Source organism: Apteryx mantelli, chromosome 12 (assembly GCF_036417845.1).
Source record: "Apteryx mantelli isolate bAptMan1 chromosome 12, bAptMan1.hap1, whole genome shotgun sequence".
Taxonomy (NCBI): Eukaryota; Metazoa; Chordata; class Aves; order Apterygiformes; family Apterygidae; genus Apteryx; species Apteryx mantelli.
Window position 1 is genome coordinate 10,098,175 of NC_089989.1, and position 14,084 is coordinate 10,112,258.

A 14,084-nucleotide genomic window follows, 5' to 3' on the forward strand; every position below is an offset into this window, starting at 1 on the left:
AGCTCAGACTATACCAATTCTCATGTTAAATAAATAAGAGAAATTTGAGCAAGATATAGATAGAGACATAGATATACATATGTATTTACAAAGGAAATAAAACACTGCTAGAGTCAACTGAAAAATATATTTTCCATATTTCTCAGAAGTTTGTTTTCAATTTTTATCATCCCATATTTTCCTATTTAGTATCATGTTGCTTTCTAATAGAGACATTCCAGAAATGTTGGAAATAAAGCAAACGACAGTTCAAATTCAACTTAAATTCCTGTTCTAATAGATACTAGCTTTATGATCATACAATTCGTCAGCATACATAGAACAAGTGTTGCGTTGAAGCCCTATATCAGTAGTTTTGAAACCAAATTCATCTGCTTCATTGCTTCCTAAACTATTATTTTACAACAATATCTATCCTTAGTTATCATCTGGTTAATCTATTCTTCGTAGTAGTCAGACCACTCTGTGTTTCAAAGAAGGCTTTGAGGAAAGAAAATTTCACAGTACGCTGCATTTGTAAAATACCCATTTGGAAATGGGATGGGAAGGACTGGTTGGAGCTGGAAAGAGAAGGTTTCATGGCCTAAGCAGTGGGACTGAAATACATAGACAAAAAGCCCAAAGACCCAGAAAAGTGAATGTCATGCTTCACATGGAAATAGGGTGCTGTACAATCTAGCCAGAGAAAGGCAAGTTTCTTTAAAAAATAAGGAATGCTCTGTTTACAAGTAAAAATCTTATGATACTTAATCATACTTGCTTTCCTTATTTCCCCAATCCCAGTCACTGCTGTGTGGCGTATTTACAGTCTTGCAAGATACAGTCACTGCCACTGCTATCTGAGAAGTGACTTTGCGTAACTGATGTTATGTTTTATTTCTATTTCCAGCATCATTAGTTGGACTGGCATTAACCTTGAGGTGAATTTTAAATGGATCAAATACACTATTTAGTTGTAGAGTCGAGACTGTATGTTAACAGCACAACAAATTAATCCTGTCTTTTTTTCAGCTTCATGTGTGCCTTGATCAGTAGGGCCAATGATACACAGCAGGACCTAAATCTCAATTTTATGAATAAATATGAAATAAATCTAATATGAATAAATCTAATACCTAGACATGATCTAGTGAGCATTTCAAAACCAAGAATATACACAATTTGCAAAGTTCTATTGTCAAGCCAACTCACCAAAAACAGCCAATGAAAAATTTATAGTATTAGCCTCAAATTACTTGACTCGTAAGATGGCCTTACTGACCTCCTAACTCCAGTCCTATTAATTTGGATCCTGCCACCCTGAAACAAGCTAAAAACCATGGTTTTTTCCAGATTTTCTGCAAAAGTTTTCCTCTGTGTTTCTCCTCATATCATATATTTGGCAACGTATTGTACCTCTAAAATCACAGAACACAAGCTGTAAAACCTGGAACAGAGCTTCATGAGATCATGCACATACACTTGCTCTTCTTCAGACAGAGAAAAATTGGAATCGTTGAAATCCTACATCAGTTCATCAAACTGCCAGTGCAGGGTTCTCCCCTCCGTACATTTGTCAGTGCTTTTTCTGGACCACTTTAAGTACACTACAAGTAGGGGACTTTTTTCATTCCAAGTGTATTCCATAATGACAGCGCAGGAAGATGATTCAGACTTGTTCCTGTTTCCTTGTCTCATCCAAAACCAGATGACACTGACAGTGAGCCATCACACCGGCTAAGATGAAAAATTCATCCCAGATATGTTTCCCTTTGTTTACTGATTTCCAGGATTATGCAAGGCTAAGCCTTCCACAGATCCATCCTCACATAAAAATGGCAGTCAAATAGCATTCCTCCTTCTACCCATCCTGCTCACCCTTAAAACACAAGACACTGAGATCTTGACACATGATCTAAAGTTGGAATGTAATTTTGTGCACTGCCTGAGGAAAGACAGCAGAGGTAAGAACACCATTACGAAGGATGGTCTCTGCTCAAATTCTCACCAAAATTAACTCAAACCATTCCAAAATTACTAGTGCCAACCTCCCTGTGGACAAAACCTGCAACTGTGTGTGGCGAGAACGTGATGCGGTAAGACGGGGCCTGCAAGCGCCCGGGGGCACATCGTGCTACGCAGAGTACGCGAAACTGCTGCTGCTGCCAGGCGCTAGCTGTCCTTCCTCGTTATGTTCCAGTTTTACCTTTTTTCCAGCTGTATGCTCTCACTGTGACTTTCTGCTTTCTGCAGTACCTGTTCCTTCTCCACCTGCCATTTCTTCCCCAAAGGTGACCTGCTTACTTATAGACCAGTCAACCTCGACTGACAGCTGGACCTTCTGTCTGATAAATGACTTCTCATTTTCACAGACTTCTTCAAGTCAACAGCTGGAACTGCTACTTCTATTTGCTGCTTAATGTTAATGGTAGGGAACTGTGGAAGAAAAAAATAGAATTCAGGCCAGCCCGTTTACTTTGGTTGTCATTTAATATTAACATGAACGAAAGTTTGCCTCAATCTTTCTGTATTTTTTACTATTTCTGTCCCCATTTCTGCCCTCATTTTTTTTAAATGTATCTATTTTAACCTGGGACATTGTTAGCAGTGATGGGAGAACTTATCTGGACAAAATAAGAGCGGACCTGCACCTTCATGTACATTAAAAACAAATGGTAATTTTATCTGCATTTTAACATGAGAAACAACAGCTTGAGAATATGTTTTAAGACCACTGTAACTGAGAATAGAAACATCTTTCCCATTTCAACTACCAAAATAACTGAAAATGTATTTTGGAGAATAAAAGTTATGTTCTTATGGTTCTTCTTCAAATAAAGAAGAGACTTCTACTCAGATCCAATAGTAGGTTCATTTAGCATGACTGTCCTTGGCAGGCTGCTACAATAAAACACGGGATCTTTTGCTGTTGCCTCAAGAAATACAACTTCTGATGGCTTTCTGTTGATAGGGATGGTACACCCTGATCTATTGGATTTCGAGCTTTGGAAAGAAATGATCTGACCTGTTAATTACCCCAACCCATTTTACTCTGTGCAAATAAACAATCTTTCCTAAACAGCTAGGGTCTCCTTCTCTCTTTCCATTTTGACATTTTGAAAACAAGACTTTATAAAACACACTCATACACATACACACACACAAAGAAAAGGTCAATGCTCTGCCTGACAACAGCTAGAGAGTGGAAAGCAACTACTGTTGAAAAGAGATGACATTTCCATCCTCTTTTCAGTCACTGATAACATGGAAAATACATGGAAAAACCCACAGACCAATATACTTTCCAAGGCTTTAGATGATTCAGTAGGAAACTTCCAAACTACCCATAAACGTATCCCCCTCTTGCAATACTCTATAGCCCCCAAAATAACTTTAAAGCTTCCAACAACATTTAACTGTATTGGGAGTGAAGAAATTAGGAAAATTAAAAGGAAATAGGAATTGAATGGCTAAATAGTATGTATTTATACATTATGCTTGAGACACTTAATTTTTTCTCCGATTAAAAAAAGAACAAATAGACGAGCCAAATTCAAGTAGTTGATAAATGAAATCTAAAGCCTTTACATCTTTTTTTTTTTAAATCCTGTAAAACAGAAATATATTTTGCACTTAGCACAACTCATTAAGACCATTTCTGATAGTAAAAATAACTTCTCCCTGCAACCCAGATAGCTACTACTTTTGGATGCAAATATATTCTTCACAAATATAAAGAATCATTCGCTTGGCTACCACATCTGCATTCTCAATACATACATGAAGTTTCATCTATCCCTGCACAGCAGCTATTGTGCTAAGACCTTATTTTCAGCTACTTTTACCATTTCACCTTTGTAGAGAGTAATTTTTTCTGATGGTTCTTATCTTACAGGTTGCCTACCTGTATTTCTGCATCAGACAATCAGTCAAGAAAAGTGGCACAATAAAATTATGTGCCAAAATCTCTTGAACTGCTTTCAGTATAACGAAGTTAAAAATTTAGTTCCACTATTTTCATAAAATCTTTCATTACGTATTCTGGAAAAAGTAATTACAAAAAGCAGTAAGGTGAATTAACACCTTCCTTTCTCTCCTAGTAAAGCCTAAAGCCTGTGCTACAGCTCTACCCTGCTGCTCCATGTCCCCTACAGCCAGTCCACGTTCACAGGATCCCTCTCCCCCAAAATGAAACCCTTGTCAGGGAAGCTTGCGTACACCTTCAGTGCAGGGCATATCTGGGGCCCCTGAACCCGGCCCCGCAGCCGTTGGAGGAGCGGTCCGCCTGTGCGTGACGTGCACTGGTACAAACAGCATCATCTCGGGCTCTGCTGAGAACATGCGTGGAAAGTGGGTGCCAGCAACAATCTGGGCAACTCCACTGATTTCTCAGATAGATGTTTCACTGTCATACACAGATGTTATAGTTCCATTGGGAAATGTGTTGCTTTTTTTTTTTCTGGCTGCAATAAAATTGTTTCCTTCTTTTTTTTTTTTTTTTTTTTTTTTGCTTCATCTGCCCCTTTTTGCTTTGTCTCATAGAGCCCTTCCTGTTCAAAAAGCTTTACAAGGTGGACACATTCATTAGTAGGCTAACGTATTGACTAGCATATAGACTAATGTATGTTTATTTCATTTCGAATTTTGGCAGAAGGGTGTGGAAGAGAGTGAATGCTTTGCACTTTTCTGTGAGATCTCTCTTTTTTTTCCTTTCCAGATCCTCAGTTCAAGTGCCCCTGCATTGTGCTCCGTACTGTGCAAATGCAGTAAATGATACTCCAGATCCTCAGAACTGAATAATCAAAATGGAAAACAGTCCTCCTGATGCAGATCCAGATATTCACCTAAGACAGGCACAGGTAGCTCTATTGCTCCCTAGGCTCCTATCAAGTACCAAATGAAATACCTGTGTTAGATCCTAACAGTAACTGGTACAGCTGAGTCCTTCAGTTGGTGCTGAAAATCACTCAAGTATGATCTCCTCTCAATAACAGCATATTATACCCATCCAGCAAGTACGTCATCTATGCCTCCTGACAGCTGTCCGGAGACTTGAAGAAATACTTTTCTGATTAAGACTGAATTATGCAAATAACCGTTCGATAGAAGAGGTCAGTCACTAGTTTTGCTATCTGGAGTTTCTATTTCATTATTGCTCCATGATATTCAACATCAAGGTACTTCCACCCCAAGTGCAATCAAAGTATTTGGAAAATGCAAATTCTGTTTTCAGAGTAAGAGGTGTTTTACAGTCCTCCTCAGCTCATGCAAAAGCGTATGCAGTGTAATTTTTACTTGTTTGGGAAAGCTATCTAAAATTTTAAGACTGGGGGGAAAAGGCTTTCTGTAGAACAGCTCCACAAACACAGCATACAAGCAGCATTAAAGTTGCTCTGAAGCTAATGGAGTGCTAAATCAGCTCACCCAATGCTTCATCCTTGGAAAACATTACAAAGCGCTAGATTTAATGACTCTATTGTTCAGCTGGAATAATTTGAGTTTAATTTCTCAGGGAAATTCATATTTTTATCCCAAGCAGTTATATTATTTTCTTTTTATATTTTTATCAATGGTTCAATTGCCCTTTAATCAAAAGATAATGCAAGAGGGAACATTTCTCATTCAGCAGAGCATCTTGACTAATTTTATGGTCCCATATGTGATCACTCTGAACATAAGTTCATACAAAGTGCAATTTGCAGTGTACGCATAACTAGATAACTAATAATAGAATATGTAAAATTCAATCTTTGTGACCTACCACTTATATGCCCTTGGGTTTGAGCTAACATTCACAATTTGATTAAATATTCTCTAAGAATGAGTGCACAAGAATGCCTTCACTGTTAGCAGCCAGAAAAATAATTCTGTACACTTCAACCAGGAAATAACTCCCTTATGCACTTTTTAGTGAATTCATTTATGATCTAGAATTAACGAGGGCTGTGGAACAATACCTTCTAACTTAAGACTGTTACAACGATAATCAATGAACAAAATTAACTCTTCTGATAAAGGTGGTATTTTTCTTCATAAGGTCCATATTGCAAGGCTTGACCTTATGATGCTGTTGTAACAGCTAAATAATCACCATTAATATTACACAGATCAGTTCAAACAGTTATGTTAAGCCTCCAGAACAAAGGTGATTTCCAGAGGATTTCACCAATTTATCAGTTTTACAGAGAACTAAAATAGAACTGAAATCGTGAAAGAGCGACTCTCTAACAGGCATGCATAATTCATTTCAATAAGAAGCAATGAGGTCGAACCACAGTAAAAAAAATCAAAATTGTACTGAGTCCAAAGCGAAATTTTTGAACTATTATTGCCCCAAAATTTTCCAGTCAAATGAATCTATCGCCCAAGAGAAAGAGGGAACATTAAACTTATCCAATACTACAGGTACATCTCTTCTGAAAGCGGTCTGATGTCCTCCCATGCCTTACTCAAAACCTAAAACTGTTCTGAGATTCTGGGAGGCTACGCTGCTACGGAAGTTGAACAGAAATGTTTTGTTAATGTGCTCAACCTCAAACATTCAAAACGAACAACAGTAAAATATAAAACAATTGAAGTGCAGTGGACATGGACTCTTGCTCTGCCAGTCACTCCCGGCTTAAACACCAACTAAGCGGCACGTCCTTTGTCACGTTGCGCCGCAGGAATAAGGAAAACCGTCAGCACTGGTGACATTCCCGCAAATCCCTCCGAAAGCCTAGCTCCACAGTGATGCCGAGGACCGATGCCTGTAACTAGCACCACCACTGTCATGGTTGTGCAAGCACAAATTTATACAGCTGTTATCCTGCATCCCACCTTGCCTGTTTTATCTCATTTTAATCTCAGCCTGTGTGTTGAGGCAGAGTCTGAGTCTACTTTGCTTCCTACAGGACGAAGTACCTAGCCCTCCTGAGGCTGCAATGATATGGCAATAACATAAAAGATGTGATCCCGTCCCCAGCAGCAAGCAACTGCTGCACTGATCGATAAAAGCATGGCTTTTCCAGCAAGAGCAAAACATTCCGGCCATTATTTTTGTAAAAGCCACTGCCATAAAATATCCACACTGAGTTTACCCAACATTTACACTGAACTACCTGAGAAGAGAAGGTCCGTCCTTCATTCCAGCAAACCTGGCTGATTTTGACCTAGTCAGGCCACAGGAGAAAGGCAGATCAAGACCCAGGACTCGGCTGGGAACCAGCCTGCAGCTGGCAGGCAGCAGGAGGTGCCGGAGGCGGCGCGCGGCTCCCTGTTGCGCTCCGCGCAGAGAGCTGCCTCCGGAGGGCTCGGGCTCCCCGTGCTCGCGTTTCCAGGGCGCTCTGCATTAGAAGAGCAGAGCGGCTGCACCGCAGCACAGACAACACCTTGAAGGCCGCCTAAGTTGTGCCTTGGCTTCAGGTATTAACTCTGGCTAAACAACGTGACTATCCTCAAGAGCGTTCGTTTCCAAACGCCTTTGTCGCATTTAGCAAAGAACACTTGGCACATCTGTGCCAGGTTTCTCTAGAGTCTTCTTCCCAAAACTGCTTGCTACTGATATCCACATATCTACAGAGTTACAAAAATCATACTGAGAATAAAAAGAAATGAATGTGCTCATTAGTATTTCACCAACAGATTTTTGTGGTCGTGTTTTGAAAAACTGCTTTTAAAACAATGTAAAGTGCATGCATTGACCATGTTATGCAGCTCAGTATAAATCTATAAAAAGGACAATACATAGATTCATAAGCTAAAAATTGCATATGGTCCATGATATTAAGAATAAACTTGACCTTTCAAAGAACAAATCTATTGGAAATGCAAAAGTTTTGGGCCCTTTAATCAGCTCTGTATAGAAGAATCTAATGCCACAAGCAAACATGGCTTTCCCATTTTGTCCTCCTTTACAGAGGGAATAAAATACTTCTGGAGGTAATTCACTTGAACCTGGAATGAATAAAGACCATTAATCTCACTGATCCAACCAATCCAATTAGTCTTATTCAAGAACTAATTGCAGAGCCTTAGTCATGCAAAAATAATTTTGCACATATGAAGTCTCAGTGAAAACTAGTCGTGTGAGCAGTTACCTCTATGCAGACTGGACCATATCAATCTAACAATAGCAAGATCTTTTAAAATATAACGTGGCCTTGTACATATAAGAACATCTCTATTCTTAAAGAAACAAATAAAATATGTAACTTCTGTAGCATCTGCTCTCATTTTGAGGACCTCAGTGGTAATTAACAACTCATGAACAGCAACAGGACGTCACAGAATTAAAAAAAAAAGAAAAAAGCACCTCCTTCTGCCATGTTTCATTTTATTGACAGAAAAAGCCTACTTACCAGAATTTTTGTAGTATAAGCACTGTTGATAGCAATTGCATTAACCAGCAAATCAAGGGTTTTGGCGGGGACAGAATCGGGGTCCGGGATCTCTTTGTAGTGGACATCGCCCACGTAGGCTTGCACGACTGTCATCCGATTGGTCGTCAGTGTCCCTGTTTTGTCGGAGCAGATGGCTGTAGCATTACCCATAGTTTCACAGGCGTCTAAGTGGCGGACCAGATTGTTATCTTTCATCATTTTCTGAGAAAAAGCAGAGGAGAAAACCTTCAAGATCTGCTTTGACAGATTTAAACATCAGTTAGCAAAAGCAAAAATGCTTATATTTAGCCTTGTTCATTATAATGTAATACTCACTAAGCCACAACTCTGATGCTCCAGGCCAATAATCAAACTCTAGTTACAGACAACCAAGTAGTGACCATCCCTGAAATAATTTTCCCTTTGATAAACTGATGCAGTTACTTTGTTTTTGCAGTATGTATGCATTTTAAGAAACAGCTAGAACGGCAAGGATTGGAACAATATCTTATACTCAAAGGGCACAATATCACCAGTCATAGGCAATGGAGTATTACAGTTTGCTGCATGTGTTGGGTGAAGAACATAAGAAGAATGGGAAAATATTTAAAAAGCAGCAGCAATTTTTATTAACAAAGTCACATACTTAACATCTGGTCTTTTGTTCTAATAGTAATGATGTTTGACTACATGTAAATCAAGCTATTCCTTCATGATACCCTTATTTTAATTTATTTACATGCTACATAAAAACAAACTTTTTATTTTAAGAAGCTCAGAGGAAAATTTTATAGAAGACGCATCTGACTAGATAACTAAATTATTCTGAGAAAACTGTTAGATAGATAAGGGAGTAACCTACAACTCCAGGATTTTAATCCTCTTTAATTTTTTAATTAAATTTGGCTACAAACAACTGTAACTTCATTTATGAAAAGCACCTAAAAGCTCTAGTGAAACTTTAATTGGTCTGGAATAAGTTCCTGAGGACTACAAATCCTCGTCAAAACTTTGTACTATTGCGCAAGCAAATTTTAAGATGAGAAGTTATTCTATATAAGAAGAATGTACCTATTCACTTAATAAAACCTGCTGAATACATTCCTGATAGCTGTGCAAACTAAGTACATATTTCTATCTTTTGATATGTCTGCATTGTGTAGTTTTAAAGATATGCATTAACATGCATATGTATTGAGCATTTCGGTTAGAAATACTCTCAATATCAAGCAAAGTTGTACATTAGAGTTTCACTAACTTTTTGATCACATTGATTTACAGGCCAACTTTCCTGAAACCCGATAAAATCTGAAGGAGTTATTAACAAACTCAACTGAAAAGGATTTTTCACTGATGATTACTTTTAATGTTACTTACCTTTACAGAATAAGCAAGAGAAATAGTGACGGCAAGTGGAAGTCCCTCAGGAACAGCAACCACAAGCACCGTAACACCAATAATGAAGAATTTAACAAAATACTGAACATAGACAGGCGTGCACTCAGGCAACCATTGTTTCTTGTTGACCACAAAGGTGTCAATGGCAAAATACAGTACCAAAATGATTACAGTGATGGCAGACATCACCAAACCTGAAAATAGAAATAATCAATTACTATGAAGCAAAACACAAACAACTAAAAGCACATGCAATTTGAAAGCTACACTTGAATTTGATATGAAGTTATTTTCCTAGTCTATATGAAATTGTTCATTACCACCACTACCAATAATGATGAATTCTATAATGTAGAAAAAGCATATTACTATAAATACACTTAAAACAAACATACATTCAAATGAAAAAGTCCAATGAATAAGAGAGCACTGAATTCTGCAGGACACCTGCATGGTACTGCATTAATTTTTAAGCACTGCCTTATTGCCTTTTTAAAAATTTTCACTCATTCTAGTTTAATACAAGTTTTTCAAGCTTAGTGCAGTACTTTGCCTAATACAACATTTATCTATCCTTTTATTATCTGCCTTTTACAAATTACTAGTCTCTACATATTTAAACACCAAGTTATTTCTTCATCTTTCTTTTTAAATAAGCTTTTCTTAACAGGCTCGAAAAAAAGAATCTCCTGTAGCTAATCTTCCTATGTAAAATATTTTAGAAAAGCCCTACCGAGGAATCTGGTTGTATACAGTGATAAGGCAATATTGCAGAATTTGCCCACAAAACAGTTATTTAATTTTTATTCCTGACAATTTGATAAATGCTCGTGTTTTCAAGCTTTCCCTTTTCAAAGGGAAAGTATGCAAACAGTGCACGTTTTTATGATGAGTGGCCCAAGAGAGGTACAACACTGACAGTATTACGGAAGAGAGACTAATAAATGTTTCACAGAATTCAGAAAAGATCCAGGGCACGAAACATGCTTTTTCAATGACACAGACTTTGCCAAGATAACGTTCTCCCTCCAGAATTTTGTTTCTGGGTTCAAGTGACGAATAGTGGTTTCCATTAGAACATATATTTTGCCTTGCTGTGATTACTTACTGTTCTTTGGCAGGCTTCTATGAAAAGGTTAAGCCTGCGTTTCAGAATAAATTCATTTTTCTCTAATGAGATCATCCAATAGAAGAGGGATGCTGTGAATTTCGTGTCTGGGCTGAAGTTTAAAAAAAATTGGTAAACTGAAGGATGCTAAGGTTGGCTGGAATGGGATGAGTCAGGGAGACCAGTAAATGCAAGAGGATATAGGAAAATCCACTGAAATTTTACACAGGTGAATCTTCATCGCAACACAGATATCCCCATACATTCACCAATGACAAAGTAAAACCAAATGAGGCAGCAATCTATTATTTTAATTAATATTTCTTGGCAGAGTATGGTTAGAAGGCAGCCACATGCCTTCCATAATATCAATGGACATAACAGTGAGCAGGCAATGTAAAAGTGTACTTAATCTGAGAAATTAATGATGGTGAGAAATGAAGTATTTTTATGTCCATGCATACTGTTGTACAGAAAGTAACAAAAAAGAAGCTTGAGGAATATGAAACCGGGCAAAGCATGAAATTGGACAGTAAAGAAATGATAAGCATAGATTCTGAGCGTCATACACCATTCAGGCAAAAAGAAATGGCATCATGGGATTATGTGACCAACTGAGTCCAATCAACTAAAAAGGAAAGAGAAGGAATAGTAGGGGTAAAAATAAGTCTGATAAAAAAAGATAAAGGAGATCAATGGGTGTAAAGTTAGGAATCTGTTGTAGGGCCCCAACCAAGGATCTGGATAGGGATTAAGATCTCTTTAATACTATTAGAAAAATGAAATTAAAGATTACATTGTTACAAAAGATCTTAACTTTCTACCTATATGTTGAAGAACAAGGGCAACTGATAATGGTAGGGAACAGATGTTACTGGATACAATAGCCAACAGACTATTTATTAATAGCCAGTAAATAACACGATGTAATGCTTTTTGGTCCTATTTTTGGTAAGTAGCAAATACAGATTAGTGGGTTGTATGATCTAACTGGGGTTAATAAACTACAACTGAGTGACCGATAAAGTTTAAATGAAAATGGGGGATAAAGCATTGTATTTCTGTGACTGAAATATTTAAGAGATACTTTGATTTCTCCTCCATATTCATTCTTAGTCACACTTTCAGAAAGCTACTCTTTGAAAAACTAGACAAAATGTTTATTCAGATTGGGTGGACTGAACAGATCTAGTATTCAGAGTTTACCATATGATAACTAACTGGAATTTTTACCCTGAGAAAAAAATGTTCAGGGATAAACATCTCATTGGGTGAATTACAAACATATAGAAGATTAAAAGTAATTAAGATGACAATACGGAATGGGAAAAAGAAACCCAAACAAAATCAGATCACCAAGTAAGTGATCTTGATTTTGAAATCAAGTACAGGTGATATAACCAACCTGGAAGTTATTCAAATCCATACCAAGAGATACTGCTGAAACTCAGATGAAGGGTGCTTTCAGGGTCCCTCTTGGTTCTAGTCAAACTTTACACAGTCCCATCATGCATCATAGATTTAATTTTCCTACTCTTTTTTTTTTCATTTTTAAATTAAGTTACAAGTTGAAGGGTGTCATATTTGGATAGAAGGCATGAACATGGTGATTAAAGAAAGAATAGCAGGATTTGAGAATCCATAAAAGGACAACACTATGTGAGTGACACTTTGAGAAGATATTGAAGTTTCTGGATGTGCGTACTAAGTTCTAAGGGGAGAAAAAATTAAATATCATGTAATTACTATACTTGGGAATATCAACTCTGAGAAGTTACATTTCATTTTGATTCCAACATTCATTACAATCAAAGTTTCTCCAAGCTGAGTTTTAGAAGATAAAAGACCTTCAGTACCACGTACTATCTTCAGAACAGTACTATGATGACCTATTTCTAAACATTCTTGTAATAAAGCACTTTTTTTTCAGAATTATTTGTTTTAGAACTGTTTGCTCCTAGTGTAACATATTGCTCTCTGGACAGTTATCCAGCCGTACCTGCTTTGCCTATCTGGACTGCCAGCTTGGTCAGCTTTCCCTGGAGGACAGATTTCTCCTTCTTGTGCATGTTGGCTTTCTTCTTGTCCTTGTCATCTCCCTCTCCCCCTTCCGCGCTCTTCAGCGGCTGCATCTCCATGGCAGCAGCCCCATCCTGCTGCTTGGCTAAGAATGCAGAACAAAAGTGTTACTCCAAAACTCATCCTCGTTCTGCTTCTCCCAGCGTTCATACTTACCGCGTTCGGCTAGCAACACCCATTCGAGGGCTGCTTGCAACACAGATGAGGGTAGCTACGCACAGAATCACGCGTCGCTCCCACCATGGACAGACGCCCACGTGGGGCCCCGTGGGGTTCAAATCTACGTGTGCACCCTACGTGCGGGGGCACATAACGTGCCTTTCGCCAAGTGCCACGTAAACTTGTTAATTCTTTTTTTTTACTACCAATGGCTTTCTGTAGTATACATATACACATATATATCACCTTTAATGTCTGGCAAATTACTTAACAAGTAGCAGTACATTAGTACTGCGGGATTTTCTAGACTAGCAGCTCTAAAAATTTTCAGCAAATTTAATGTCTGTATCTCCCTAAATTTTGGTATTTCTCATAGAATGCACCCTTAAAATAACATTTTTATTGAAACCATTTTAAAGGCAATGTGGTTCAACAGATGAACCATGCACCACTTCTCTTGACCTCATGGGACCTCCGTGACCAGAGGACCACACTTTGAGAACCACTCTTCCGGACAATACCAGACCTGAAATGCTTTCGCAGCATTCAGTGCTCAAGTAAATTAACCATCAGGTCAGATGAAGATACCATCGCTCTCCATAAAAAACAAACGTAATTTAAAGGTTAAACCATCCTTTCTTGCAAGAATGCTTTCATATGAGGAAAGTTTATTTTAGTATCAAAGAGAAAAATATCTTTTTTTTTAAAAGCAATGACATTCCAGTGTATATATGTGTATGTGTCTGTTTTGTATAGAACAGAGACAAATTAAACAGAATGAAATGAAACAGATCTGCTCAGTTTTCACATTCATGAACAGTTTTTATAAAGCTATGCTTATTTAATCTGGAAATCAAATTGGTCTGCCTAACCTTAAAACTTATTCACATAGTATCCTTTTATTTAATAGTTCTGTACCATAAACAACTGAGTTTATCTGAGTTTATCAGTTTCTGATCCATCACCTGCAAAATCTTTAAAATTATCTGAGAAGAGAGAAA

The 14,084-nt window shown here is 37.7% G+C and overlaps 1 protein-coding gene across 10 annotated transcripts in view; it reads right to left on the reverse strand.

Annotated features, from left to right (window-relative positions):
• ATP2B2 (ATPase plasma membrane Ca2+ transporting 2) overlaps positions 1-14,084 on the reverse strand; it is a 276,349-nt gene that overhangs the window by 70,771 nt on the left and 191,494 nt on the right. For all 10 annotated transcript variants that reach the window (XM_067303868.1, XM_067303867.1, XM_013945288.2 and 7 more), the window contains exons 9-11: positions 12,845-13,009; positions 9,717-9,931; positions 8,319-8,561 (exon numbers count right to left, since the gene is read on the reverse strand). In XM_067303868.1, the coding sequence (XP_067159969.1) occupies positions 8,319-8,561; positions 9,717-9,931; positions 12,845-13,009 (623 nt within the window). The remainder of the gene's footprint in view (positions 1-8,318; positions 8,562-9,716; positions 9,932-12,844; positions 13,010-14,084) is intronic.